The sequence below is a fragment of the Oryctolagus cuniculus genome, chromosome 7 (genome assembly GCF_964237555.1).
Source record: "Oryctolagus cuniculus chromosome 7, mOryCun1.1, whole genome shotgun sequence".
Taxonomy (NCBI): domain Eukaryota; kingdom Metazoa; phylum Chordata; class Mammalia; order Lagomorpha; family Leporidae; genus Oryctolagus; species Oryctolagus cuniculus.
In genome coordinates this window covers 157,199,818-157,226,901 of record NC_091438.1, presented here as the reverse complement: position 1 = coordinate 157,226,901, position 27,084 = coordinate 157,199,818, and the positions used below count along the sequence as shown (strand labels likewise).

Here is a 27,084-nt window from a genome sequence, read left to right as displayed (position 1 = left end):
GGCTCTGCTGTCACCGCAGGCGCCTTCGTGCCCGGGGGCCGGTGCGGACTTCTCCAGAAGCCACCACCTCCGAGGCCCACCTGCCCAGCTGCCTCTGTCCTCCTGCTGGAGCTGTGACGGCAGCCAAAGACCAGTCGGGAACCAGCTTTCCTCCAGTAAAAACCAGTTTAATACTTTAAAAATGCATCTGTACAAAACCAGCAGCGCCGCGTGGCGCCTGTAGTCCACTGCGTGGTCCCCAGCGTCTCTCCGGTCATTATCTCTTGGGCCAGTTGTGCCTGAAGCCTCTGCAGAGACAGGGGAGAAGAGTGACTCCCTCCGGCCGGGAGGGAAGTCTGTTCCCGCCAGTGTGTACAGTGTGGCGCCCGTAACAACGCTGGCACAGCCGGGGGAAGGGTTTGCTCGCGGGCTCAGGAGCTCTGCAAGGCAGGGCAAGAGGTGGCCTGCAGAGGCCACGGCCCCACGGCAGGGCCTCAGGATTTCATACTTATCACTAAAACATCCCTCAGCTACAACCCCCCACATTTACTTGTTGTCATTCCTAAGAAACAGGCTGGCCTAGGAAAATCTGTTCTCAGGTGGCCCTGGGGACGGTACAGGAGAAAGCTAGAACGATGGGACTTGGAGTCCTGGGAACATGGCCACGTGACAGATGGCACGGAGCAAACCACCTCCCCTCCCCTCCCAAACGACAGGGAAAAGGCCCCACCCCTGAGCTCCGGGAATGGCGGAGCAGGTCGGGGCTTCCCACTGGGCTCCTGGCCCCGCCGCCCCCACGCACCTGTCGGATTTGCCGGCTGGAAAGGACATGCTCTTGTTTCCCACTGACTGCTTCAGTTTCTTGGCTGCGACGCATTTCTGAGAAGAAAGGAAAGCACTCAGGCTGGGGGAAGCACCGCTGAGGGTGGACAGCCAGGCACAGCCCGCAGCACCACAGGCGGCTCTGGCTTCCCGGGGCTGCACGTGAGGCTGAGCTGGGCCAGGGCCAGGAGGGGCACCCAGCCGCTCCCTCCAAACCCGCAGCCATGTTCAGCTGCCCGGCCCGAGTACCCATGTGGGCAAAGGCAGGCTGCTGCCACACCAAGGGGTCTCTGTGGCCCATGGCTGCGATTCCCACGGCAACAGAGCACGACCCTGAAAGCCACACCCCAGCTTTTACAGCTGTGAAACACTTGTGAACAAGTGCCGGCGACAGCTGTGGGTCGCATCTGTCCCTGGGGAGAAACGTGGCCGAGGGAGAGGATTCCTCAGCGGACGCGGCTGCTGGGCCAGGGACGCGGTCTAAGATGCGCCCTGGAGCACGCCGGTGTCCTACCTTGCCAGATGAGCTCTGCTTGTTTGGGTCAAACTGGGAGGAAGGTTTGGATTTGCTGTCACCTGGAAGGGAAGAGAGAAGAGAGGCTGATGACGCAGCAGGCTTGTAACTGGGCTGCAGGCTGTCCGTGCGGAGGCCTGTACAATGTAAGTCAATACACCACGGCCTGCTCACAGGTCCGTTCTCGGGGCGGGGCAAGCACTGGCTCTTCGCCCCATGGGGAGCCATGCTGTGCCAGATGAGGTCACAGTTAGGGACCTGGGCCTCAAGCACCCGTGTGGGCAGTGCCGTAGTGCTTCCTCTCCCTCCCACAGGGGGCGTTCCTTTGGAGGCTGTCATGGGGCCAGGGGGGCCACTGGCCACCCCTCCAAAGTACGTGGACTCTCCAGGCTAAGGGGCCACATAAGTCCATCTCACGGCATCAGGTGTGTGCAACAGAGGGAAGCTGTGGGTGATGGAGCCCGAGGTCTGAGCCAGGGCACTGCTGCCCGCGAGCTCCAGGCCAGGAGGCACAGGCCCCGGCCTGCGGCACTGCGGCCGCTCCAGCTCCCAGGCTGGCCACCTGCTGCTCTTACTTTCTCCCACCTCGCCAAGGGCCCTGGTTCTGTCCTCACCAGCAAAAGCCTTGAAGTCTGACTGGCTGTAGTCGTAAGGGGTGAAATCTTTTCCTGATGGGTCTGGGGCCTTCAGCTTCTTGGAAGTTCTGAGTCGTTTCTTCTCTTGTTTCTGTTCCGTGGTGCGGGGGTCACTTGTCGCCCGCTCTCGCTTCTTGGCAGCAGTTTCTAGCTGCAGAAGGAACGCAGCCAGGCATGAGGTGTGTGAGTGGGGGGGACGGGCTGAGCACCCCCGCCCATGCGCCTGCGCCACAAGTCCAGGTTTTGGATTGCGCAGTCCTGCACATGTACACGTGTATACGATTTATCTTGGGACAGGACCCAAACATAGACACAAAATTCATTTCTGCTTCGGTTACACCTTATACATGGTTTCAGCAGTTTTAATTAAACATCTTTAACACGGTTGTGCATGAAACCGTTTCATGGTGTGAAATTTTCCACCTGGGGCATGTATCAGTGCTCCAAACGTTTTGGATGTTGGAGAACTTCCCGATTAGCACTGTGATAGCTGGGGACGGGGCTGCCTGTGGGCCACGCGTGGAGTCAGGGCTGGCGAGGAGAGTGGGGCCGGGAGTCTGAGCGAGCTGGCAACCAGGACCAGCACTCCGACGGGGGCCAGCTGGGACAAGCATCTGACGGACAACGACACCAGGCCATTGACGAAAGGCAAGGGACAAGATTCCCACAGGGAATGAAGTGTTTGGGGTGAGGTGGGCCACACAGCAGGCTTAGTGCCCCAGCCACTCCTCGAGTCCAGTGGGCTGGCACAGGTACCTCCACCTGGGGCGGAACCATCCAAGGGGAACTGCAGCATCAACCTGCTGAGGGGCCTGGACGAGCCAAGGGGAGCTTGGAAGAGGGCGGCACGGGGTGTGAAGCAAGGGTCAGCCTTCCTCTGGGACTTGATGGGGGAATCTGCCCACAACCAGGGCAGCATTCGGCTTCTCCAAAGGAAAGACAGGCCAGCACGTACCGCAGCCTGCTGCCGCACGGAGATGGCCTGCTCCGCCGCGCCTTGGTTCTCTTCCTGTGTTTCCTGTGCCTGTTCCCGGGTGGCTGCAAGAGACGACCTGTCTGTGGAGTGGCGCAGCCCGCCCCGCCCCGGCGCGGCCTGTCCACAGGGGTCAGCACAGTTCTCCCCCATCTTCAAGGAGGAGGGCGCAGCCTGGGCACTCCTCTCATCTTCAGCTGCAACCTCACCTGACTTCCCGCCCTGCCTGTTCTCTCCTCTGAACCCCACGGCATATCCACGCACACCTGACTTCCGAGGAAGCTTCATTAAGACGACCATCACTGCAAGGACCAAACCAAAGCCTCGTCCCCTCCCACCGACGGCACCTCCATCCTCGGGGTGCTCAGGACAAAACCTCGCATCCTGAGCTCCTTCCCCCCTCCCCTGCGACATTCAACGCATCATCACAGCTCACCGGGCTCCTGCCCTTCCCTCCGTAACCTCCTCTTGACACAGCAGCCGCAGCGTCTCCTGGGCTCACGCCCCCTGAGGCCTCCCAACGCACTCGGAACACAAGGGAAAGCCCCCACGATGGGCCGACGGCTCTCCACCTCCCACCTCGTCTTCACCCTCGTGCTCAGCCCCAGGGCCCCTCGCTGCTCCCTGAGCCTGACCAGCAACCTCTGCTCCAGGCCCTTGGACTCACGACTGCTGCAGCCCCAGTCAGCGTCCTGGTGAGACGGCTTCCCTAACCCTGCCAGGAACAGCCACACTGCCCCCTCAGCCCAGGCACTCTCTCTGCCAGGACCTGCGGCGGACACGTCAGCCTTTACTGCCTTGCTATCGGCACACCCTCGGCAGAGGTGGCTCCTCAGGGCGGGACTGGGCGGGCACAGCTCCCTGCTGTCTGGCACTTTGCCGAACAGCGGAACAGACAGGACGGAATAGACAGACCGATGCGCAAAGTGCCGGAGTGAACAAGGAAGTGAGGGCTACCTGTTCGTTCAGCTGCCTTCTTCTCGGCAGTTTCCTTTGCATCTTTCTGTCCCTGTCCCTGGCTCGCCAGCTTCCAACGGTTGCTAATCTGCAATGAAAACAAATGTAACAAAACCGCACACGCAGCCACGAGCGGGGCCCAACGTTTTTAACGAGGTGACGCAGGGCACGCTAGCCTCAGAACATGGTCTGTCACGGGTCCCAAAGGACACAAAAAGCAAAACCTCACGCTGCCTTTGTTTATAGTTCTTATTAAGGACAAAGTGCGACTGCGCTGCAGGCACCGGGCGGGGCCTTCACAGCTGCCCTCCCGCTCAGTCCCTCCTGAGCCCGGCTGGGGCAACGGCTCTCTCCCGTGAGAAGCTGGCTCGGGCAGGCGAAGCAGCTGGCCGTCCAAGCAACACGGCTACTAAGGGTGGGCTGCTGCAGGCAGGACTTGCAGGACTGCCAGGTGTCTTTCTGACACGACATTCACCTGTGGCTCTGGAACACAACCGGAAGACCTGAGACAAACGCGGCAAGGCACGCACAGCTGTTCCACGTGCCACGCTCGGTGGGGTAAGGACTAAGCCCCCCCCCGACCCTCTGCTTCCAAAGTCCGCAGGCAAACCCTGGGCACATCAGGGTCTGCGCAAGGCCATAGCTGTGGGAGCCATCAGAGTGGACCCTCCCTGCAGGGAACACGGCAGCCTTTCAGCCACAGGGCCAGAAGTCATTCAATTTACAGTGCCGGCAGAAACACACCACACTGCAGAAAATGCAAGCCGTCACCTCCCAGAGCCTTAGGACACAGACGTGCGATGCGTCACTGTGTGCTTTACTGCGTGCAAACCAAACCCAACTGGAAAACAAACCAACACAGAACTGCTTCTTCAGTTTTGCAAATGTCTCTGAGAATCTGAAGATGCGGCCCCTCCCTAGAAACCAGAGCGCGTCTGTTCATCTTCAGGGGGTCTAGGCACTGAGGAAGCCCTTCCATCCAGGAGCCAGGCTAAAGCAGCAGCCTGTTCACGAGGCTAACTCCCCCTTTTTAGAACAGCACTCTTGGAAGAGGTGCCAAATCCACTTACTTCGTAGATTTTTGAGGATGGATCAAACTTTGCTGCCTGCGAGATGTGAGCCCGGTGCTCCAGCGAAGGCAGGAACTGGAGAAGAGAGAGGTCTGTGAGCATGGAGCCTGGATCACAGTCCGGGGCACCGTGTGAGGGCACTGTGGGTGGCAGCTCAGGAGGACCCAGCTCGGGGATTGCTGTCAAGCTACAAGGAGCTTATGCTACCGCCTGTGCTGCTGGCATCCCGCACTGGAGTGCCAATTGAGTTCCTGCTATTCCGCTCCTGATCCAGCTCCCTGCTAAGATGCCTGGGAAGGCGGCAGACTTGGGCCCCTGCTACCTATGTGAGAGACCCCGATTAGCTGCTGGCTCCTGGCTTCAGCCTGGCCCAGATCTGGCTGCGGTAGCCATTTGGGGAGTGAACCAGCAGATGAAAGCTCTCTTTCTGTCTTTCCCTCTGGCACTTTGCCTTTCAAATAAACAAATAAGGCTGTTAGGGACCTGGGTCACCTCCTGCTGCTTTCCCAGGTGCATCGGCAGGGAGCTGCGATATGGGACACTGGTGTTGTAAGCAGTGGCTTAACCCACGGCACCACCACCCTTGCCCAATAAGCAAATCTCTGGAAGCCCACAGCTCAGGCTCTTGACCTGAACTCCAGAGACACTGCACACACAGCACCCAGAGGCGTCCTCTCTCCAGACGACTAGCTGTCCAGGTGAAAGGCGCCTACGGGTACAGAAATCGCTGCTTGTTCTGCAGCCCTGTGCACACACCACGGCTTACCATCCTAAAGGGGTTTTCAAAGGACTCCATGATGTTCTGGGCTTTTTTCTGGGCGACGGTTAATGGACCCTTGCCATTTTCTTCAGCACTAGGTTCCTGTAGGGACAGACCAGAAACGACCACTTGTAACCGTGCTGGCTCTGTGACACCAGGAGGCAAGTACAAGAGTTAACAGCAATGCTGGCATGCGGCGCGCGCACAATCGAGCTGCTGCCTGAGACGCTGGTATCCCATCCCAGATGCCAGTTCCAGTCCCTGCTGCCCCGCATCTGATCCAGGTCCTTGCTAATGTGCCAGGGAAGGCAGGAGGTGGCCTCTGCCATCCAGGGGGACCCAGGTGCAGTTCCAGATACCTGGCTTTGGCCGGGTCCAGCCCAGCTTTTGCAGATATTTGGGGAGTGAAACAGCAGATGGGAACTCGACACTTCTCCCTCTCTGTCACCCTGCCTTTCCAATAAATAAAAATGGCTAGTTTTTCTTAAGCTCTCCTATTTATTAGGTCCTGCACCTGTAATAGCACCCAAGGAGTATCTGATCAACCATTCTCACTGTCTTACGACCTGGGAGGTACAGTCACATTATCCGCAAACGACTGGGAGACGGTTCTGAGAAATAGAGTGTCAGGCGATTCTGTTCCTGAAGGAACACTCTGCAGTGCACTCGCACAAACTCGGGGACTACGATGCCCCTGGGGGACACTCTTACAGGGCCCCTGTACGTGCAACCTGCTGTTGACAGGAGTCATCACACGGTGCACGACTGTCATGTGTGGGTTTAAAATATTTTGCACCAAAATAAACATCTTCTAATTCCACTCTTCCACAAACATTTTAAAGCACCCTTGTTGAGGCCGGCGCTGTGGCGCAGTGGATTAACGCCCTGGCCTGCAGTGCTGGCATCCCATATGGGCACCAGTTTGTGTCCAGCTGCTCCACTTGCGATCCAGCTCTCTGCTATGGCCTGGGAAAGCAGTAGAAGATGGCCCAAGTCCTTGGGCCCCTGCATCCATGTGGGAGACCCCGAGGAAGCTCCTGGTTTCAGATCGGCGCAGCTCTGGCCATTGCGGCCAATTGGGGAGTGAACCAGCGGATTGAAGACCTCTCTCTGTCTCTCCTCTTTCGAATAAATAAATCGTTTTTAAAAAAAGATTTATTTTATTTATTTGAAAGTTAGAGTTACACAGGAGAGGCACTGCACCCAGTAGTCACTCTGGTTGACTGAAGCTCGGCGTTTCCTCATGGACTGCTGAAACAAGTCAGCCTAAACGCAGTTAAAATGCGACTTGGGACACCCACATCCTATACTGGGGGGCCTGACTCAAGTCCCAGCTACCGCACACTTCTGCTTCAGCCGCCTGCTAACGCACAGCCTGAGTGGCAGCAGGAGGCAGCGTCAGCAGTGGGGTCCTTGCCACCACGTGGGACACCTGGACGGAGTTCTTGGCTGGCTTCAGCCAGGCCTAGCCCTGGCTGTTGTGGGCATCTGGGGAGTGAACTGGTGGACTAAAGATCTTTGTCTAGGGAACGGCGCTGTGGCGCAGCTGGTAAAGCCGCTGCATGCAGCGTCGGCATCCCAGTGGGCACCGGTCTTGGATGGTCTACTTCCAATCCAGTTCCTTGCTAATGCGCCTGGGAAAGTAGTGGAAGATGGTCCAAGTGCCTGGACCCCTGCACCCAGGTGGCAGACCTGGAAGAAGATCTTGGCTTCTGATCGGCCCAGCTCCAGCCACTGTGGCCATTTGGGGAGTAAACCAGTGGATCGAAGAGGTCTCTTTCTCTTTGACTCTGCCTCTCTGTAACTGCCTTTCAAATCAATCTTAAAAAAAAAATTTTCTTTCTGCCTTTCAAGTTGAATGAAAATAAGCAAGTCAACAAAAACATGAAAAAAGAAGACAGCTGCAGCCAGTGCTGCGGCTCAGTGGGTTATGCTGTCGCCCGAGACTCTGGTGTCCCATATGGGCGCTGGGTCGAGTTCCACAGCTCAGCTCCGATTCAGCTCCCTGCTAATGCACCTGGGAGAGCGGAAGATGGCCCAAGTGCCTGAGCCCCTCCCATCCATGATGGTGACCCAGACGAAGTCCCCGGCTCCTGGCTTTGGCCTGGCCTACCCCATGTTGTGGCCATTTGGTGAGTGAACCAGCAGACAGAAGATCTCTCTCTCTTCAAATAAATATTTTTTAGAAATAGTAGCTAGTTGTTAAAACTAACTAATAAGAAAGTGGAGTCCCAGGGCAGAGCTCTGCAGTCACCACTTGACCTCTGTGGGCTCTGGCCCAGTTCTGGCCCAGCGGGAGAGCCTCCGTCTGAACGCACCTCCCGCTCCTCTGCTCTGAGCCCTGGCCACGCCGGCTGCCGTCCCTACACCAGACCAAACGGGTTCTGGCTTCTCTCAGTTCTTTCTGAAAATGATGGCTTTTTCCTACCACACCTGCTGCTTGTGGTATTCCATTTTCTCTAAGTATTTTCCTTTTTCTTGTTTATTTCATTATTCAGCCATTCTGGCCAACAAATACATGCTGGTCTTCCTTTTACAAGGAGCCTGGAGTTCCAACTGCTGGCAGACACCAGGATGGCTCTGTCACAGTCACATGCAAGCTGCAGAAACATGGCCCAGCCCAAGCCAGTCTCAGGTCTGCACAATGGCGGTCACTGACTACGACAACCGTGACCGTGTCCCATGTCTTCCAGGGACAGGACACGTGGTTCTGCCCACTAGTGCTCAGCTGGCTCCTGGCTTTCTCTGTGAGCCATGGCACGGAAGACAGTTTCCAAAGGTCCTCCTCTTCAGCACCAGAGCATGAGAGGGTGTGGCTCAGCAGGAAGGGGTCTGTGAGCGCCTACTCCCCAGTGCGTCAGTGAGCGCTCACTCTACCCTGCCGCGGGTCTAGACGGAAGCGGCTGCTTCTCCAAGTTCTGCCTTTGTCACCTCAGGCCACACCTCCTCCCCCCAGGCCCCACACTCTGAGGGTCTCTTCACACACAGAGCTCCTGAGTCCCTGAAGCGCCTCCCCACAGCCCGCCTCCTCCAGCGCATCTGTCTCTGCCCCCCACGGTTGGGTTTTACTTCTTTATTGGTCTCAAAGTGTACGCAGCCCTCCGGCCACACACCCCGACCCAGCAACCCAGTGAGGCCCCCGAGTCTACACCTCAGTGAAGCTGCCACACTACTCACACTGAACAACGTGATGACAGCGGTAGCGATGAGGCACTGCGTATCCAGAGACGTCTCTTCTTTTTGGTCGGGGAAGAGGCTTGCCTCTTTCTGAACTGGCACAGACCCTGGAGGCATGGAAGTCAGCAAGGTCAAAGCCCAGTGGACGTTCCACAAGGCAGCGGGCCCCGCCTCCGCAGGGGAGTCCAGGGGCCTCGCCATTACCGTTGGCTGGGAGGACTGGGTGGCCATCTGGAGGGGCATGGGAGCAGTCATGCGGTCCAAAGAGAACATTCTCCAATGTCTGCATCAAAGGAAACCATCAGGCCCGGTGTGAAAGCTGCAGGCGCACCAGGGCTTTCTGCCAGCCCCCTCAGTGTGTGGGAGCCAGCTCGCCACCTCGCGCGCGGGGCAGGACAGGAGACTCTACCTCGGCAGCGGGCAGCGGGCCGCTCTTCCTCACTCCTGCGGCAGCTTCGGACTGCGGAGCGAAAACAGAGGCACGTGAGGCGGGCGCCTGCCGCGGGGACACCCACGCCCCTCCAGACCCCGGATTCCTGTGCTCTCAGCCCTTCCAGTGCCTGGCGCTCCAGTCATTCACAAACGACAGGACAGAGCTCTGTGCGGGGATGCGGCACAGCACAGAGGACCCCGGGAGCTTGAGGAAGCCCCTTCCCCGCCCCAGCTTCCTTGCGCTGCTCGGACAAGCGGCAGAGCGAAGCAAGCAGCTTTCTCGTCAACATTATAAAGCGCTTATTCTCAGAGAAACTGATTCTCAATGTTTCTGGGTCAGCAATCTTCCAAAACATGATTTCTATCACATGCTGACACTGCTGCTGAGTTGCGTATGCTAAACTGTCCTAATAAAATGCAAATCAAGAGGTAGATCTATTTTTAACAGGAAACATGAGCTACGTGCAGCCGCACCCCCACAGACGTGACACACCTGTGCTTCGTCTACACTTGTCTGAGCCTGACACCATCTCCCGCACAAAATCAGCTCTTTCTGAAACCCCGTTTCTATCCATTGTTCCCTATTTCCTGTCACCCAGGCTTTAAGTCCAGAGGCGTCTCTCACGCCATCTCCGTCACCCCAAATCCAGTTGCCACTCACATGACTCCCCCCAGTACTGGGTGCTCAAAAGCGCTGGGCAGCCCCTGGGCGTCTGTTAGGAAGGCCCATCCACTGTCTGCTTGGATGCTTGCAGACTTGCCCTGTCCGCGCCAGCCTGGGACCCTCACAGCTCCTCAGGTGCTCACTCTTCACATCCGGACTCTGCCGGCCTCTCAGAACCAGCGCCGTGTGCTGGGCCCCTCCATCTCATCTTGCCACAGAAACCGCTGCTGACCGACAGCTACTTGGTATGGCCATTACAGGTTACTTGCTGTTGGGTCAGCAGATGCAAGATTGAAGAATAAGAAGGGTGAGTTTTAACTCAAGACCATCACAAAGAGAAAGCAGCTAAAGTGAAAACCACATCCCACTGGATTGCCGAGACCCCCTTATTTCTTTAGGGTTGTTTAGAAGGGCGCTGCTGTACACAGGAGACCACGAAAACCACAGGAGGAAGGTGTCGGGAGAAAGAACAGCCCACTGAGCGGGGCAGCCCCTTAGCAGAGAGCTCTGTACCTTGAGCAGGGGCATCTCTCGGGCCTGTTGGACTAAAAGATGCATCTCGTTGATCTGCTGCCGTACAAGAGGTGGCACGGGGTTGCAGCAAGCTATGATGCCCTGCGGTTCCCTGAGGACAAGGACAAACACATAATTTATCAGACCTAGAGACACAGCCCTCAGAGGCTTCCAGATAGGGATAACCAACGGGCAGAGCCGGGGGCCTCGGCCAAGCTGAAGGCTAAGGAAACAAGTTCATGTCCGGCTGGCCCAGACTAATCACGCTTCTGTGTGCTCTTGCCATGCCAGGCTCTCGGAGCCCAACTCCTGCACCCTGGGAAGAGCAAGAGGCAAGTCTCCCGGCACTGCTCATTCTCAAATCTGTGAATTTTGTTTCCTGTTTTGTTTCCTTCATTAACACCAGAAAGTGTTCAAAGTCAGGAGAGATGCTCTCCTTTGCAGGAAAGAACAGAAGAGAGTCTGCGACGTCTCCCCTTGTGGGCGGACGGCATGGCTCAGACTGCACTCCGCTCAGTGTGCTGCACTCAGCTCCAGCTCAGGGTTTGGTCCTCACACGGCAGCCCTGGGCAGAAGTTCTGGGTTCCTGCGCTTGCTCCCTGCCACGCTCAGAGCATTTATCTTCCCTGGGTAAACAGCCGTGGGGAACAGCCGTCAGAGAAACCTGCTCTGGGGGCCGGGGCACGCTAGCCGTGTTCAGACTCACTTGGGCAGTTCCTCAGCTATCTTCAGCATCATGTGGTTTGGCAGTACGTATCTGGAACAAAACACACCAGATCATCACGTCAGATTCAGCCAGAGCTTCTAGGAAACGCTCCGACGCAGGGGAAAACAAGCCTTGTCCATCGCTTCCTCGTACAGGGCCCGGTTCAGACGAGGTGTGGAGAATCTGGGTCCCTCACCCATAGCTTTCATCTTCCCGGCGAGCGGTTTTATCCCTCCAGGCAAACAGCAGCTGAAACGCCGTCAGCTGCTGCGTGTTCAGGTGCTTCTTTTGCTTCCTATACAGTTCAAGGTAGGACTCGTCGGTGAAGATCGGCTTGATGAATTTCTGCAGAGTGTTACAGGACAGGCAAGACCAGTGGGAATTAAGAGTGTGCCCCAGGCGCTTCAAGACGCTGGGCTCCGTCATCAACGTACAGAGCAAACCTAAGAACCAGGGGCTGATCAGCACGTGGGAGCAGGCCTGCGGCAAGCCGTACCTTGAGGCAGAGGTCCCTGCTGCGCTGCCACACCACCTGCAGCTGCGTGGGCTGCTCGTTGCCGCGCTCCCACAGCTCCAGCCGCATGCGGTCATAGATGTAGAGCAGGTAGTGGGTGTCATCCCGGGCGTAGCTGAGCATCTCCTCGGGCAGAGGGCTGGGGACGCAACAGAGGACGTGGCTTCACGGACTGCCCCCAATGACAGCAACTCAAGTGTGTACCTGGTGGCTGCCAGGACTACCTTGGACCCTTTTCACATCAAAGATGTTTTCCCAGCCAACACTGACGATGGTAACATCACCACGCCTGGCATTTGTCCTCTTACACGGTTAGAAATGAGGGCACTGTGGCTCTGGGTGTCTGTCCCTGGACAAGTGCCTTCTCTCTCACCAGAGAAACGGGCACAGGCACCCACGTGCTGCCGTGAGGATTACCCAGGACACCAGCTCTGCAGCACCCAGTGCTCAGTAAGGAAGTGGTTTTGGGGGTTTTCAGTTTTCACCTTCTGTTTGACTTTAGTAGTCCAAATACACTTTTGTTTTGATAAAGACTGCGGCAGATAGAACTGGAGAGACGTGCAGGGCATCTGCCCATGATAGCTACAGCCTCAGCGAGGCAGTGCCGTCTACACACGACTGCCCAGAACCAGGCTGCCACAACCTGACACAACACTGAACGTGTTACAGACCAACTGTGCACCCTAGGAAGCTGTCTCAAGGCGCGTACAACCATCCCTGGGTGGGAGACCCGGGATGCAGAGGGCAGACTGCTGGAGGCCGACAGGGCACAGTCTCACAGAACTGGCCCACATGAACTCCACGTTAGCAATTTCCTGCTGCCTTTATGCTCTGAAAACACCGGCAGAAAAGCCTGAATGCAGGTCTCCGCGCTGAGGCTGAGAGCAAACACACCCTCTTCTCCCTACACGTTGGGCAAGAGCAGACTGACCGTATCCTCCAGTCGGCCAGCTGGTACTGCTTGTCCGAGTCCACGCTGCAGTAGAGTTTCAGCAGGTGATCCAGGGAGTGCCTGCCCAGGTTCAGAAGGCGCGCTGCCTGGTGGGTGTCAAACATGTTCACGACGTACAACCCGAAGTCCTTCTGCAGCCATTCGATGTCGGAGTCAGCACCGTGGAAGACCTGAAAACAAACCCAGGGTCCTGGCACAGAGACACTCTTGCTCTGAAGTTAACTGTGCCTTTAGGTTACTACACATTGAAATGTGACACCAACATGAAAATTAAGATGTGGTTTTAAACGTGCCTTTAAAACAATTTTTTAAAAAAAGATGTATCTATTTATTTATTTGAAAGGCAGAGTTACTGAGAGAGAGGGAGAGGCAGACAGAGAGAGATCTTCCACTACTGGTTCACCCCCCAGATGGCTATAACAGCCAGGGCTGGGCCAGACTGAAGCCAGGAGCCAGGAGCTTCTCCCAGATCTTGGCCATGGGTGCAGGGTCAAGCACTTGGGCCATTTTTTGCTGCTTTTTCCCAGGCGCATTAGCAGGGAGCTGGATCGGAAGTGGAGCAGGCAGGACATGAAACAGCGCCCATTCGGGATGCCGGTGCTGCAGGCAGCAGTTCAACTCGCTGTGCCGCAGTGCCAGCCCCCGGCCTTCTTTTATGCTGTCTGAAACTGTTATCAGCCAATGATATAAGAAAACAATTCTATTAGCTAAAAGTATATTAAGTCCAAACTATCTTGAAGGCATTAGCATGTTGCAGGAGTCAATAAAATGAACTCACATTTTTTTGGTTGGTAACGAGCTTTGCCTTAGCTGTTCTAAAAGAAACAAAATCAGTTTAGCCTGTGACACCACGGTAAGGGAAATGACAGGATTCCCTCCAGTTCACTGGTTTTCACTGCAAGAATCAAAGAGATCACGGAGGGGCTGGTATTGTGGTGCAGCAGGGTAAGCCACCGCCAGGGACACCAACATTGCACAGGAGCGCAGATTCCAGTCTGCTGCTCCACTTCCGACCCCGCTCCCTGCCATGTACCAGGGAAAACACAAGAAGGCTTTGGCTTGGCTCAGCCCTGGCTGTGGCAGCCATTTGGGGAATGAACCAGTGGACAGAGGATCGAACTCTCCTCTATCTCTCCCTCTTTGTAACCCTGCTTTTCAAATAAATAAAATAAATATTTACAAAAAAAAAAAAAAAAAAAAGGTACTGAAAACTGAAAGGGCTGGCTGACCTTGACGATGGTAGGGTTGGTGAGGCTCTCGTTGAGAAGGTACATTTCGCTGCGAAGCTCCAGGGTGTCGATGATGAAGTCTTCCGTTCGTGTGGAGACCTGCATCAGGCAGGTCAGCCCCAGGAAGCTCCTGTAGGAGTGGTGCTGAATCACACAGACAGGGACAACAGGAAAAGAAACCCATCTTAATCTCAGTAGGTTTTCCTTTGCCTATTTTGTAAATCGAAGTCCTATGAAAATCATCACTGAATTCATGGAAAATTTAAAAATTTCATTCATTGTCATTACAAGATACCTCTAAGTCCACAGCAAATTCTTGACAATTCAACAGCTTTTCGTTGAGTTCCACGAGTTTGTCCAGGGAGGATATGAAATGGCAGGGTGTCTCGTGCACTGGTCGGTACAACTAGACCAAGAAAGCACCGTGAGAAGCAGGAAGGGATATCAAAGATCTTCCTCCACTAAAGTAAACAACACCAAGGTCAATGCCCTGAAGTCACAACCTTCACTCTAAAGATGTCTAAGAAAGGTCAACATTACAATCAATCTACTCGTTGGATTCCCTCTGGACTACCCAGACACTGCCCTAAATTAAGGTTGGCACTAACCTGGGGTTGTGGCTTTTGAAGCACTGAGTCTGGTGGAGAAAAGTGATCCAGTTCATACTGATAAGGATGTGCAAACCTGAATAAACAAACACAAAAGAGAAACCTTTTTCATTAATTTCATGATTCAAAGGAAAGATTGCTTTTATTCAATTTGTAAAAACAAGTGAAACAAGACCACGGTGAAAATAACTTCCCTTTATAAAGCTTATCAAATAAACCAGCTGATATTTGTTTGAAACTCACTTAGAGAGAGAAGGAGGCAGACAGAGAGAAAGATCTTCCATCGGCTGGTTCATTCCCCAAATGGTTGTGATGGCCAAGGCTGGACCAGGCCAAAGCTAGGAGTCAGGAGCTTTATCCATGTGGGTACAGGAGCCCAAGCACTTGGGTCATCTTTGACTGCTTTCCGAGGCACATTAGCAGTGAGGAGGATTGGAAGCAGAATTGCCAGGACTCCAACTGGCGCCCACAGGGGATGCTGGTATTGCAGGCAGCATCTTAACCTGTGACGCCTCAATACCAGCCCCCAAAGAAACCTATTAAGGAGCAGGAATCTGGCCTAGCAATTAAGATGCTGCTTGGGATACCTGCAGCCCAAATCTGAGTGCCTGAGTTTTGAGTCCTGGCTCTAATTTATTTATTTATTTAGACAGGCAGAGTGGACAGTGAGAGAGAGAGACAGAGAGAAAGGTCTTCCTTTGCCGTTAGTTCGCCCTCCAATGGCCGCTGCGGCCAGTGCACTGCGCTGATCCTAAGTCAGGAGCCAGGTACTTCTCCTGGTCTCCCATGGGGTGCAGGGCCCAAGGACTCAGGCCATCCTCCACTGCACTCCCGGGCCACAGCAGAGAGCTGGCCTGGAAGAGGGGCAACTGGGACAGAATCCGGTGCCCCGACCGGGACTAGAACCCAGTGTGCCGGCGCCACAGGCAGAGGATTAGCCTGTTGAGCTGTGGCGCAGGCCCCTGGCTCTAATTTCAATTCTACTTTCCTGCTAATATGTACCCCGTGAGACAAGCAGTGATGGCCCAAGTGGTTGGGTCCCTGCCACCTATATTGAGTTCTCAGCTCCTGGTATTGGCCCTACTCAGCTTTGGCTATTGTGTGCATCTGGGGACAGAACCTGCCTGCCTCTCTCCCCATCTCACTGCCTTTCAAAAAAAAAAAAAAAAAAAAAAGACAAACCAGAAACTCAAAAACAGTAATTTTTGAAAAAAGAATTCAGGGCTGGTGTTGTTGCACAGTGGGTTAAACAGCTGCCTGCACTGCTGGCAAACCACATGGGTACCGGTTTGACTCCCAGCTGCTCTGCTCCCGATCCAACTCCCTATTAATGTGCCTGGGAAAGCAGTGGAGGATGGTCCAAGTACCTGGGCCCCTGCCATGCACGGCAGACCAGAAGGAATTCCAAGCTTCTGGCTTTGGCCACTGTGGATCATTTGGGGAGTGAACAAGTGGACAGAAGATTTCTCTTTCTCTGTGTCTCTCCCTGTTTCTCTCTGCCTTTCAAATACATAAATCTTTTTTTTAAAAATTGATGTTTTGACAACTGTTGACTTTTTGAAAGTCTGCATTTATTTAATTCATTTTGGAGGCAGGCAGGCAGAGAGAGCTCTAATCTTCTAGTTTACTCCCCAGTGCCTAGGAGCTGGGAACTCAATCCACGTCTCTCATGTGGGTGGCAGAGACCCAAGTACTCAACCACCACCTGTTGCCTCACAAGGATGTGCACCAGCGGGAAGCTGGAATCTGGAATGCAGCTGTGACTAGAACCCAGGCACTTCAATCTCAACTGCTGGGCCAAACCTCTGCACCTCTAATTTTGCTCTGACATCTGTAAAATGGGAACAAGGGCAAATGGACTGCTGAGGGTTAAAAGACACAGTGCTGGGCATGTCCCCGTGAACACTGTCGAGGTGAGACCCACCTGCTGTCTTGGACACATTTTACAAAGGGGGAGAGTGAAGACGTGGCCTGGGGGCAGGCAGTCACCGCAGGGAGCTCAGACGCGGGCACTTACATGTCCTGCTCAACCTGCTGGGTCCTCTGCTGATGGATGAAGTCGGCCAGGGCAGGGGGCACGTCCAAGTCCTCGGGGCGATCCTGTGGGCGTTCCCGCCTTTCTTTAGAGAGAGCTGGAGACCCGGGAGGTGACAAGTTAGCGCTTTCTGGTCGTGAAGGGGCTGAGCGGCTCATTTTAAAGAAAGAAGGAGGCAGAGACCCTTCCCCTTCCCCGTCGGACTGAAAGGAAGCCCCCGTACTGCAGAGTTCGGCGCTGCTTACCCCGCGGGAGGGGTTTTTGAGCGTTGGGCTTGACGAAGATTTTCGGGAGAAACGGTGTGTTGGAATTGTCAATCTTCTCTCGAAACCTGAGTTGAGGTCGGATGATGTTTTTCGCATGAAGCAGTCGGAAGGTTTCAGATTTTGCTTTTTTGCCATATTCTCCTGCCTAAGACCAACACATGCAAATATTCTAACACAGCAACTTGATGAATTAGATAATTAAATTCCAATTTATGCGTGCCAAGGACATAAAAACACTGCAAAGCCATTCATTTGCATTTAAGAATGCATGAGGGCAGGCCAATGTAGGCATCCTGTATGGATGCTGGATCAAGTCCTGGCTGTTCCACTTCTGATCCACCTCACTGCTAATGGCCTGGGAAGGCAGCAAAAGATGGTCCACGAGCTCAGGCCGCTGCACCCACATGGGAGACCCAGATGAAGCTCCTGGCACAGACATGGCTGTAGTAGCCACTTGTGGAGTGAACCAGCACACGGAAGATCTCTGTCTCTCCTTCCCTCTCCCTTTCAATAAATAAAATAAATCTTTAAAAAAAAAAAAAACAAAACATGATATGTCTGTGTGAGACCAGAGATTACAAAGTAAAGAAGAGGGTAGTCAGGTTGTGTGTTTATGAGAGTAAGTTGGAATAGTCCTGTGGCCAAAAAGCTGAACAAAACCACAAATCAGAACAGGCAAAAGCCCTGCTGCACACCGACACGGAGGGCCTCAGTGCGCGCTGAGAACGAGACTCACCTTCCGGTTCCAGCTGGACACAATTGTCTTGGGGACCTGCAGTCCTGCAGGAAGGACCGGCTGCTGATTCTTATTCACGCCTGACGCCTCGTCCAGTAAAATCCCCTAAGAGTAGAGAGGTATTTTCAATAGCTCCCTTTCAAGGTTAACCCAGCTTTAAGAAACATTCTCAGAGAATTACGTATAGAGAATATATGCCTGAGAGTAGATCAATTCAATGCATTTATCCAAATACCACGTTGTGGGGTGGGAACTGTGCTGGAGGGCCTGGAGCCGAGTCCCAGCTCCACTTCCAGTGCCGCTTCCTGCTAACGGCCACCCTGGGACACAGCAGCTGATGGTTCACACACTTGGGTCCCGGTCACCCACGCTGGAAACACAAATGGAGTTCCTGGCTCTGGGACCTTGCATCCACTGATTCATCCCCAAATGCCCATGGCTGCTGTGGCATCCGGGTGTGAACCAGCAGGTGGAAGACCTCTCTCTCCTTCCTCTGCCATTCTCCCCTTCAAGTGAACAAATATAATCTTTAAAAAATACACCATGGCACATACCATAAATATATGCCATTTTTATTACTTAATTTAAAAACCGCTTAAGAATTTAGAAACAGATCGACTCAACGTGGAAGACGGACTGAGGGAGTCATGCCGGAAGGCATTAGTTTGGCCAAGGACAGGCAGTGCAGTGATCACCCACTGTCAGCTCCGGATTGTGCTGGAAACTCAGACGTGACTTAGCAGCGCGTGGCCCGATGGCGCCCATCACACACAGACAGTGAGCTCCAGAATGAGCACGGTGGTTCTCAGCTACCTGCACCACCAAGCAGGTGTGCGACAGCACTCTGGGCACCGCTCACAGGAGCGCACCCAGGAGACAGGTGGCAGCACGGCAGGACTCAAAATCAGAAAATAGGGAGGAGCCACTCAAAGACCCGTGTGCATTTACAGCAGGGAAGAGATGACTTCAAGTACAGGAGAGCGGGAGTTAACAACTCTAGGGACGTCACGTGGCTGAGGGCTGGATGTGTTTTGGAGGACCACTGTTGTGTTTCTATAATATTCTGCTGAAAAATTAGGCATATAGAGTGAGTTAGGAAAATACAAATTTCCTTTCAAACCTGCAGGTTGGGATATTTATTAGCTTTTGAAAAACAGCAAAAATGGACAAAATTTTGATTGGGTTGATATAAAGGTCTCTCAATAGGATCTGCAAATGTGGAATGAATGCAGATTTTTAACAAGGCATTTTATTTATTTATTTAAAGATTTATTTATTTGAAAGACAGAGCTACAGAGAGAGGTAGAAAAAGAGAAAGAGGTCTTTCATCCACTGGCTCACTCCTCCGATGGCTGCAATGGCCGGAGCTGCGCTGATCCGAAGCCAGGAGCCAGGGGCTTCTTCCGGGTCTCCCACATGGGTGAAGGGGCCCAAGAACTTGGGCCATCCTCCACTGCTTTCCCAGGCCATAGCAGGGAGCTGGATAGGAAGAGGAGCAGCTGGGACTAGAACCGGCACCCATATGGGATGCTGGCGCTTCAGGCCAGGGCTTTAATCTGCTGTGCCACAGCGCTGGCCCCTATTTGTTTATTTTTTAAAGATATAATTATTTATCTGAAATGCACAGAGAGAATTGATCCTCTATACACTGGCCCACTCCCCAAATGCCTAAAAAAGCCAGGGCTGCGCCAACTGAAGTCAAGAGCCAGAAACTCAGTCCAAGTCTCCGCCGTGGGAGGCAGGAACCTAAGCCCTTGGGCCATTCATTCCTGGTCTCCGAGGCACATTGCACACTAGTAGAAAGGTGGATTGAAGTGTGGAGTTGCCAGGACTTGAACTAGGCACTCGGATACAGGATGCGGGGGCCTTAAGCAGTGGCCGAACCCACTAGGCACCAAAATGCCTACCACTATTAAGGCATTTCAAAAATACTATTTTGGTGCCAGTGCTACGGTGTAGTGGGTAACAGCTGCCGCCTGATCGAGCTCTCTGCTATGGCCTGGGAAAGCAGTATAAGATGGCCCAAGTCCTTGGGACCCTGTACCTATGTGGGAAACCCAAAAGAAGCTCCTGGCTTCGGATCGGCACAGCTCCGGCTGTAGCAGCCAATTGGGGAGTAAACCAGTGGATGGAAGATATCTCTCTCTCTTCTTCTCTCTGTTAATTCTGACTTTCAAATAAATAAATAAATCCTTAAACAAAAAAAAATACTATTTCTGAGCAGGCACTGTGTCCCTGGCTTGGGATGCCCACATTCCGAATAGGAGTGTCAGTTTGAGTTCTGGCTCCTCTGCTTCGAATCCAGCATTTTTGTTAATGCACACCCTGGGGGGCAGTAGATGATGGCGCAAGTGCTTGGGGCCCTGCCACCTATGTGGAAGACCTGAATCAAGTTTCAGGCTCCAGCCTTTGGCCTGGCCCAGCTCCGGCTGGTGCAGGCATTTGGGGAGTGAGCCAGTGGATGTAAGACCTCTCTTTCTCTACTGCTCAGCCTTTCAAGTAGATGAAAATAAGTCAATCAACAGAATCAGAATTTCACAGGGCAGCGACGTTTTGAAGACAATAGCAGTTTCTTTGGAGACAAACTATACTAACCGTCAGAAGGGAATGTCATCGCTGGTAAGCACTATTGAACATTCTTTTCTTTTTCCAAGGTGCTCGGGTTGCTATTTGCATTTTTTTAGTACGAAAGTTCTCTTTGTTAGTTATCATCGACGCAAGCTGAACAACTCACCACTCTCTCCAGAATCACATCATTGGCATCAACTAGTAAATCAAACTTGTCTTCCAGTTCGGTCACCTTACTCCGGTCCTTAATACTGCTGCGACAGCCGTGGTACTGCATTACCCTGCTCATGCTAAGGAAAGGAAAACAAAGTTTGCTTACTCTTATTTGTTCAGAATCTGGGAGAACACTCCCGTGGCTCAGACTATTTTTAATCAAACTAGTAGAACTTGCACAGTTTACAGCAACCTCTATTTTTTAAAAATTTTTAAAGATAGTTACAGAGAGAGGTAGAGACAGAGAGAGGTCTTCCATCTGCTGTTTCACTCCCCAGATGGCTGCAACGGCCGGAGCTGCACCAATCCGAAGCCAGGAGCCAGGAGCTTCTTCCAGGTCTCCCACGCTGGTGCAGGGGCCCAAGGACTTGGGCCATCTTGTACTGCTTTCCCAGGCCATAGCAGGGAGCTGGATCGGAAGAGGAGCAGCTGGGACTAGAACCGGCGGCCACATGGGATGCTGGTGCTTAAAGCCAGGGCTTTAACCTGCTGTGCCACAGCTCCAGCCACTACAGCAACCTTTAAAAAATACTGCGAGGACCCGTGCTGTGGTGAAGGTTAAGCCTCCACCTGTGGCGCTGGCACCCATATGAGTGCCTGTTCGAGTCCCAGCTGCTCCATTTCCGATCCAGCTCCCTGCTGACAGCCTTAGAAAGCAGCAGAAGATGGCCCAAGTACTTGGCTCCTGCATGCGTGTGGGAGACCTGGAAGAAGCTCCTGGCTCCTGGCTTCAGCCTGGCTCAGCCCTGGCTGTTGCAGCCACTTGGGAAGTGAACCAGCATCTCTCTCTCTCTCTCTCTCTCCCTCTCTCCCTCCCTCCCTCCCTCCCCCTCCGTGTCTGTAACTCTGCCTGTCAAATAAATCTTTAAAAAAAAAAATAATGTAAGATGTGTAGCTGTGGTCAGTTCACTAAATCTTGTTAAGACTTCCCTCAGCTGTTAACTGAAAACGTGAGTGAAATTACCCCAAAGCTTCCTTTAAATTTAAAAAACATATGACACTATGTAAATAATGTATAGCGCATTAATGGCTTTACATGGCAAATCTGAAAGGGTTTCTCAGAGCTGGCACTGTGGGTGAAGCCACTGCCTCTGATGTTGGCATCCCATACAGGTGCTGGTTCAAACCCTGGCTGCGCTACTTCTGATCCAGTTTCCTGCTAATGCGCTTGGGAAAGAGCATGGCCCAAGTGACTGGGCCCCTGAGCCCACACGGGAGACCTGGAAGATCCTCCTGGCTCCTGGCTTTGGACTGGCTCAGCTCCAGCTGTTGCTGCCATTTGGAGAGTGGACTACTGGATGGAAGACTTCTCTGTCTCTCCCTCTCTAACTCTGACTTTCAAATAAATAAATATCTTAAAAAAAAGTCTCTAATTTGGTCAGGCAAGATTGATGTTTATGTTTTATCTCTCCTAATACATTTGTTAGAAAGTTAATACCTGTGACTCTGCAAGTCATGTGAGAGAATACTGCACCTAAGTTTTAAGTCTCATATTAATTCAAAAGATTTGCTGTGACCAGTATTGTGATGCAGTGGGATAAGCCATTGCCTGCAACTCTGGCAACCCACATAAGCACCCATGCAAGTCCCAACCCCTCCACTTCCAATCCAGCTCCCTGCTAACACACCTGGGAAAGCAACGCAAGATGGCCCAAGTGGTTGGATCCCTGTTCCCAGGTGGGAGACCCGAATGGAGTTCCATGCTCCTGGCTTTGGCCTGGCCTATCCTTGGTTGCTGCGGTCATTTGGAGAAGGAACCAGCAGATGGAAGATCTCTCTCTCTCTGCCTCTCCATCTCTTTGTAACTGTTCTCAAATAAATAATTTTTTTTCTTTTAAAAGATTTATTTATTTTACTTAAAAGTCACAGTTACACAGAGAGAGGAGAGGCAGAGAGGCAGAGAGGCGGAGAGAGAGAGAGAGATCTTCCATCCACTGGTTCACTCCGATGGCTGCAACGGCCGGAGCTGTGCTGATCCAAAGCCAGGATCAGGAGCTTCTTCCAGGTCTCCCACGTGGGTGCAGAAGCCCAAGGACTTGGGCCATCTTCTACTGCTTTCCCAGGCCATACCAGAGAGTTGGGTTGGAAGTGGAGCAGCCAGGACTTGAACCGTCGCCCAAATGGGATGCTGGCACCACAGGCGGCAGCTTTACCCCACAGTGCCCGCCCTCAAATAAATAAATCTTAAAAAAATTACTGCCTATTGATAAAACAATCCATCGATATCTATCTTTTTAAAATATTTATTTTGGAACTGGTGCTATGGTGTAGCGCGTAAAGCTGCCATCTGCAGTGCCGGCATCCCATATGGGCGCTGGTTCGAGTCCTGCCACTCCACTTCTGATCCAGCTCTCTGCTGTGGCCTGGGAAAGCAGCAGAAGATGACCCAAGTCCTTGGGCCCCTGCACCCACGTGGGAGACCCAGAAGAAGCTCCTGGTTCCTGATCATCCTAGCTCTGGCTGTTGCAGCCAATTAGGGAGTGAACCAGAGGATGGAAGACCTCTCTCTCTCTGCCACTGTCTCTCTGTAACTGCCTTTCAAATAAATAAATATCTTTTTTTAAAAAAGATTTTTTATTTATTCATTTGAGTGGTAGAGTTACAGAAAGTGAGAAGGATATACAGAGAGAAAGGTCTTCCTTCCGTTGGTCCACTCCCCAAATGGCTGCAATGGCCGGAGTTGCACCAATCTGAAGCCAGGAGCCAGGTGATTCTTCCCGGTCTCCCACACAGGTGCAGGGGCCCAAGGACTCGGGCCATTTTCCACCGCTTTCCCAGGCCATAGCAGAGAGCTAGACGGGAAGAGGAGCAGCCGGGACTAAAACCGGAGCCCACATGGGATGCCGGCGCCACAGGCAGAGGATTAACCTACTGTGCCATGGCGCCGGCCCCAATAAATATATCTTAAAAAATATATTTATCTGAAAGGCAGAGAGAGAGAGAAAGAGAGAGAGAGAGAGAAGAGACAGAGATCTCCCATCCATTGGTTCATTCCCCAGTGGCTTCAATGGTCAGAGTAGGGCCAAGCTGAAGCCAGGAGCCTGAAACTCCATCAGGAATTTATTTTAAAATAAATCTTTAAGAAAAATTTTTAGCCGGCGCCGCGGCTCACTAGGCTAATCCTCCGCCTAGCGGCGCCGGCACACCGGGTCTAGTCCCGGTCGGGGAGCCGGATTCTGTCCCGGTTGCCCCTCTTCCAGGCCAGCTCTCTGCTGTGGCCAGGGAGTGCAGTGGAGGATGGCCCAAGTGCTTGGGCCCTGCACCCCATGGGAGACCAGGAGAAGCACCTGGCTCCTGCCTTTGGATCAGCGCGGTGTGCCGGCCGCAGCGCGCCAGCCGCGGCGGCCATTGGAGGGTGAACCAACGGCAAAAAGCAAGACCTTTCTCTCTGTCTCTGTCTCTCTCTCTCTCTCACTGTCCACTCTGCCTGTAAAAAAATAAAAAAAATAAATAAATAAAATAAAATATAAAAAAAAATTTTTTTTTTAAACCAAGTAGCGTTTACTGGTTCACTCCCCAAATGGCAGCAATGGCCAGGGCGGGATCAGACCAAAACAGGGGCTTCTTCTGGGTCTCCCACATGGGTGCAGGGGCCTAAGGACTTGAGCCATCTTCCATTGCTTTCCCAGGCACATTAGCAGGGAGCTGGATTGGAAGTAGAGCAGCCAGGTTTTGAGTGGCACCCATCTGAGATGCCCGTGTCACCTGCGGAGGCCTAACCTGCTACTCCACCACGCTGGCCCCACTGTCTTATCTTCCAATCTTCTATCTTAGAAAAACAAATTTCAAAAATAGTATCTACCTATTTGTGTTCATTTATTTCATTAACACAAGGAGACAACATGTGTATAGTACATACCAGTGAAGTAGCCGGTCTCCCTGTGTTTCACAAAATGCCTGGAAGCCGGGAAAACTTCGGTAAAAATCATACTCATCGCCAAACTGGGGCAGGCCTGCAGACGCCTTGGTGACGGCCACCACCGACGCGAGAGCAAACTGTCAAAACCAGAGAAGTCAGGTTCACACGGATCCCTGGCCATTCAGCAAATCAAAGGCCTCCTATTAACACACTATGCTGGACACTGACAATATGCAGTCTTCATCCACCCAAAGAGCATTTCGTGTAGCTGTCTCCAAGCCCTGTTCTAGACCGTGAAAATACAGTGAGGAACACAGAACCAGAGGGGGCACGGATAAAGCTGCGTTTGAATCTTGGCTCTGCCAACGGTAACCTGTGATCCTGGGCAGGTTACCTACTTGGGCCTTAGTTTCTTCGCGTGATAAACGGGCACAGTGAGAAGTGCCTACTCCACCGAGCTGTGAGAATTAAATGAGCTAATGAGGTCACTTACGACAGTGCCGGTGCGTAAGCGCTATTCCTACAGGTTCAGCGCCATGAGCTCTCTACAGGAGTTTCCCGTATTTTGTTTTCATCTTGATAAGTCTGGAAACAACGGTAGCATCTTCCACACAGGTCGCCTACTACCCACGACTGAACTGTTTATGGTTGTTAGTGCCAGGCAGTTCTAATTTTTTTTTTTTTTTAATTTTATTTGAGAAGGGGGTGAAGAACACGCACAAACGCATTCCCACCTGCTCTCAATCCAGGTCTCCCACGTGGACAGCAGGAACTCAGTGACCTGAGCCATCGCCACTGCCTCCCAGGGCCTGCACTGGCAGAGGGCTGGAGCCAGGAACTCAACCTGGACCCAGGCACTCGGAGAGAGAGATCTCCTGTGTGCTGGTCTGCTCCCCAAATGTCGGCACCAGCCAGGGCTGGGTGAGCGCAAGGCCTCCACGCAGGTCCCACATGCGGCGGCAGGGACCCCGGCCATCATCAGCTGCAGCAGGCTGGGTGGAGGTGCTGGGACCGGCGCTGCCACATGGGATGCCGGCGACCCAAGGGGCAGCCCAGTCGGCTGTGTATTAATGCCAGTCCCCGACTCTCCATTTTTATTGTTGCAACGAGAAAAAAAAACAGAAGTGGCTACCACAGACCAACGATGCTGGAACAGGAGACACCCAAACACCATGGCTGTGGGTCGTGTGAATAAACACTTCTCAAGAGCAAGTGGGGGAAGCTGAGTCGTGGCGGGGGGCCGGGCAGCCTGAGCGCACGAAGGCCTCAGAATCAGGGCCGCAGCGAGCCACATCGGTCACCAGGGCGCTGCTAACGGCACCGGCACCGGGCGAGCGGGGCTTCGCAGGGTCTGCAGTGCAGGGGCCGCGCACCAGGCGTGAAGCCGGTTTCACGCTCGTCCACACAGACGAACCCCGCGATCCTAAAGGAGGCGCTGACTGCTGTGCGAGGCAGTGAGGGGAGCGCGCCCGGCTGGCAGCTTTAACAGGTGCCATTTAAGCCGGGTCTGGGGTTACGCAGCACGAGCCCTCACGCAGGGCCGGGGGCTTCGGGGCCCACCCGGGCTCGGGGAGGGGCGGCCGGGGGCTTCGGCGGGAGCGAGGTCGCGAGATCTGGGTCATCTGGGTGACAGGGAAGCCCACTCCCAGGACGCGGAGTCGGCCCTCCAACACGCGAGTTCGCGTCCGGGCCCCATCCCCGCAAAGGATCCCCTCGCCCGGGCTCTGAGGCGGCGCGCGGCATCCCCCGACGGCTTGGGCCGGCCCAAAGGGCCGCGGACTCACCTTCACGAAGCTGTCCGCGTCGGGGAAGCCGGGCAGCACCATCTCGCCGCTCGTGCTGGTCGCCGACGGGGCCTTGGGCTCCCGGGGACTGGGAGGCGCCATGTTTGCGGCCTGCCCGGCTCGTCTCGCGAGAGTGTCTCCGCCGACGCGACGCGCGCGCACTGCGCATGTGCAGAGGCCGCCGGCGCAGCCTTCCCGCCGGAGGCGGCCTGCGGGCGTGCGGCGGGTGTGGCAGCCGGGCGGGACCCTCAAGTTCTTTGTATCATCCTAATAGCCCTGGGAGCCAGGGTCGGACCCGGGCCGACTTGTAGTCCTACTAGGCCAGCTCCTGCCAGGCCGGGGCTCGGGGTCCCTCGCCCGCTCGATCTGGGCTCCTCCATTCCGCTGTATTTTCCCTTTGGCTTCATTCCCTACACACACGCGGACATCCTCTCGGTGAAAGGGGGAGAAAACCCGCCTCGCCCCCCATCTTCCAGCCACCTCGCACCTCCCTCGCCCTTCACGGGTAGGCTGGGCACGCCCGCGTGCCCGCTCACCGCCGGCGGGCACGTTAACGCCCGGGCGGACCATCCCCCATTGCTTTCCCAGGCAACATTAGCAGGGGGAAGTGGGGCAGCCAGGACTCGAACCAGCATCCGTATGGGATGCGGGCGCCACGGGCAGTGGCTTACCCATAAATCGATTTTTGGGGCCAGCACTGTGGCATAGTGGGTTAAAGTGCAGCCTGCGGCGCAGGCATCCCACATGGTTGCTGGTTCGAGTCTCGGCTGCGCCACTTCCAATCCAGCTCCCTGCTAATGCTCCCGGAAAAAGCAGCAGGTCCCGGGCCCAGGTCCCTGGCTTCTACCACCCACATGGGAGACCCAGAAGAAGCTCCTGGCTCCTGGCTTTGGCCTGGCCTGGCCCGGCCCGGCCCAGGTTGTTGTGGCCATTTGGGGAGCGAACAGTGGTTAGAAGATCTCTGTCTCTCCTTCTGTCACTCTGCCTTTCAAATAAATCAACAAATCTTTTTTTTTTTTTTAAAGAGTGACAGAGAAGGGGGCCAGAGCCTGATCTTTCATCTGCTGACTGATACCCAAGTGCCCACAACAGCCACTGCTGGGCCAGGCCAAAGCCAG

At 54.0% G+C, this 27,084-nt stretch overlaps 1 protein-coding gene across 1 annotated transcript; it reads right to left on the bottom strand.

The window, feature by feature from the left end:
* Positions 1–146: 146 nt before the first annotated feature.
* On the bottom strand, positions 147–26,125 carry EXOSC10 (exosome component 10). Its single transcript, XM_002723352.5, has 25 exons — positions 25,967–26,125; positions 24,183–24,319; positions 20,277–20,400; positions 17,543–17,647; positions 16,786–16,951; positions 16,523–16,637; positions 14,506–14,581; positions 14,193–14,303; positions 13,898–14,041; positions 12,648–12,838; positions 11,699–11,855; positions 11,399–11,547; positions 11,203–11,253; positions 10,497–10,608; positions 9,297–9,347; positions 9,092–9,170; positions 8,888–8,994; positions 5,717–5,812; positions 4,951–5,025; positions 3,881–3,968; positions 2,906–2,988; positions 1,930–2,101; positions 1,316–1,377; positions 782–858; positions 147–287 (listed from the first exon to the last, which is right to left on the bottom strand). Exons 1-25 carry the CDS (start codon positions 26,066–26,068, stop codon positions 257–259), a joined length of 2,661 nt encoding a protein of 886 aa, XP_002723398.2. The 5' UTR covers positions 26,069–26,125; the 3' UTR covers positions 147–256.
* Positions 26,126–27,084: the final 959 nt, after the last annotated feature.

Coding starts and splice junctions, on each gene's coding strand:
- EXOSC10 (XM_002723352.5), bottom strand. CDS start 26,068: ATGGCGCCTCCCAGTCCCCGGGAGCCCAAGGCCCCGTCGGCGACCAGC. Junction 5,813..8,887: donor CTGTCATCACGTTGTTCAGT/GTGAGTAGTGTG, acceptor CTGTCCCTACAG/GAACCTAGTGCTGAAGAAAA. Junction 3,969..4,950: donor CATCCTCAAAAATCTACGAA/GTAAGTGGATTT, acceptor TTTTCATTGCAG/ATTAGCAACCGTTGGAAGCT.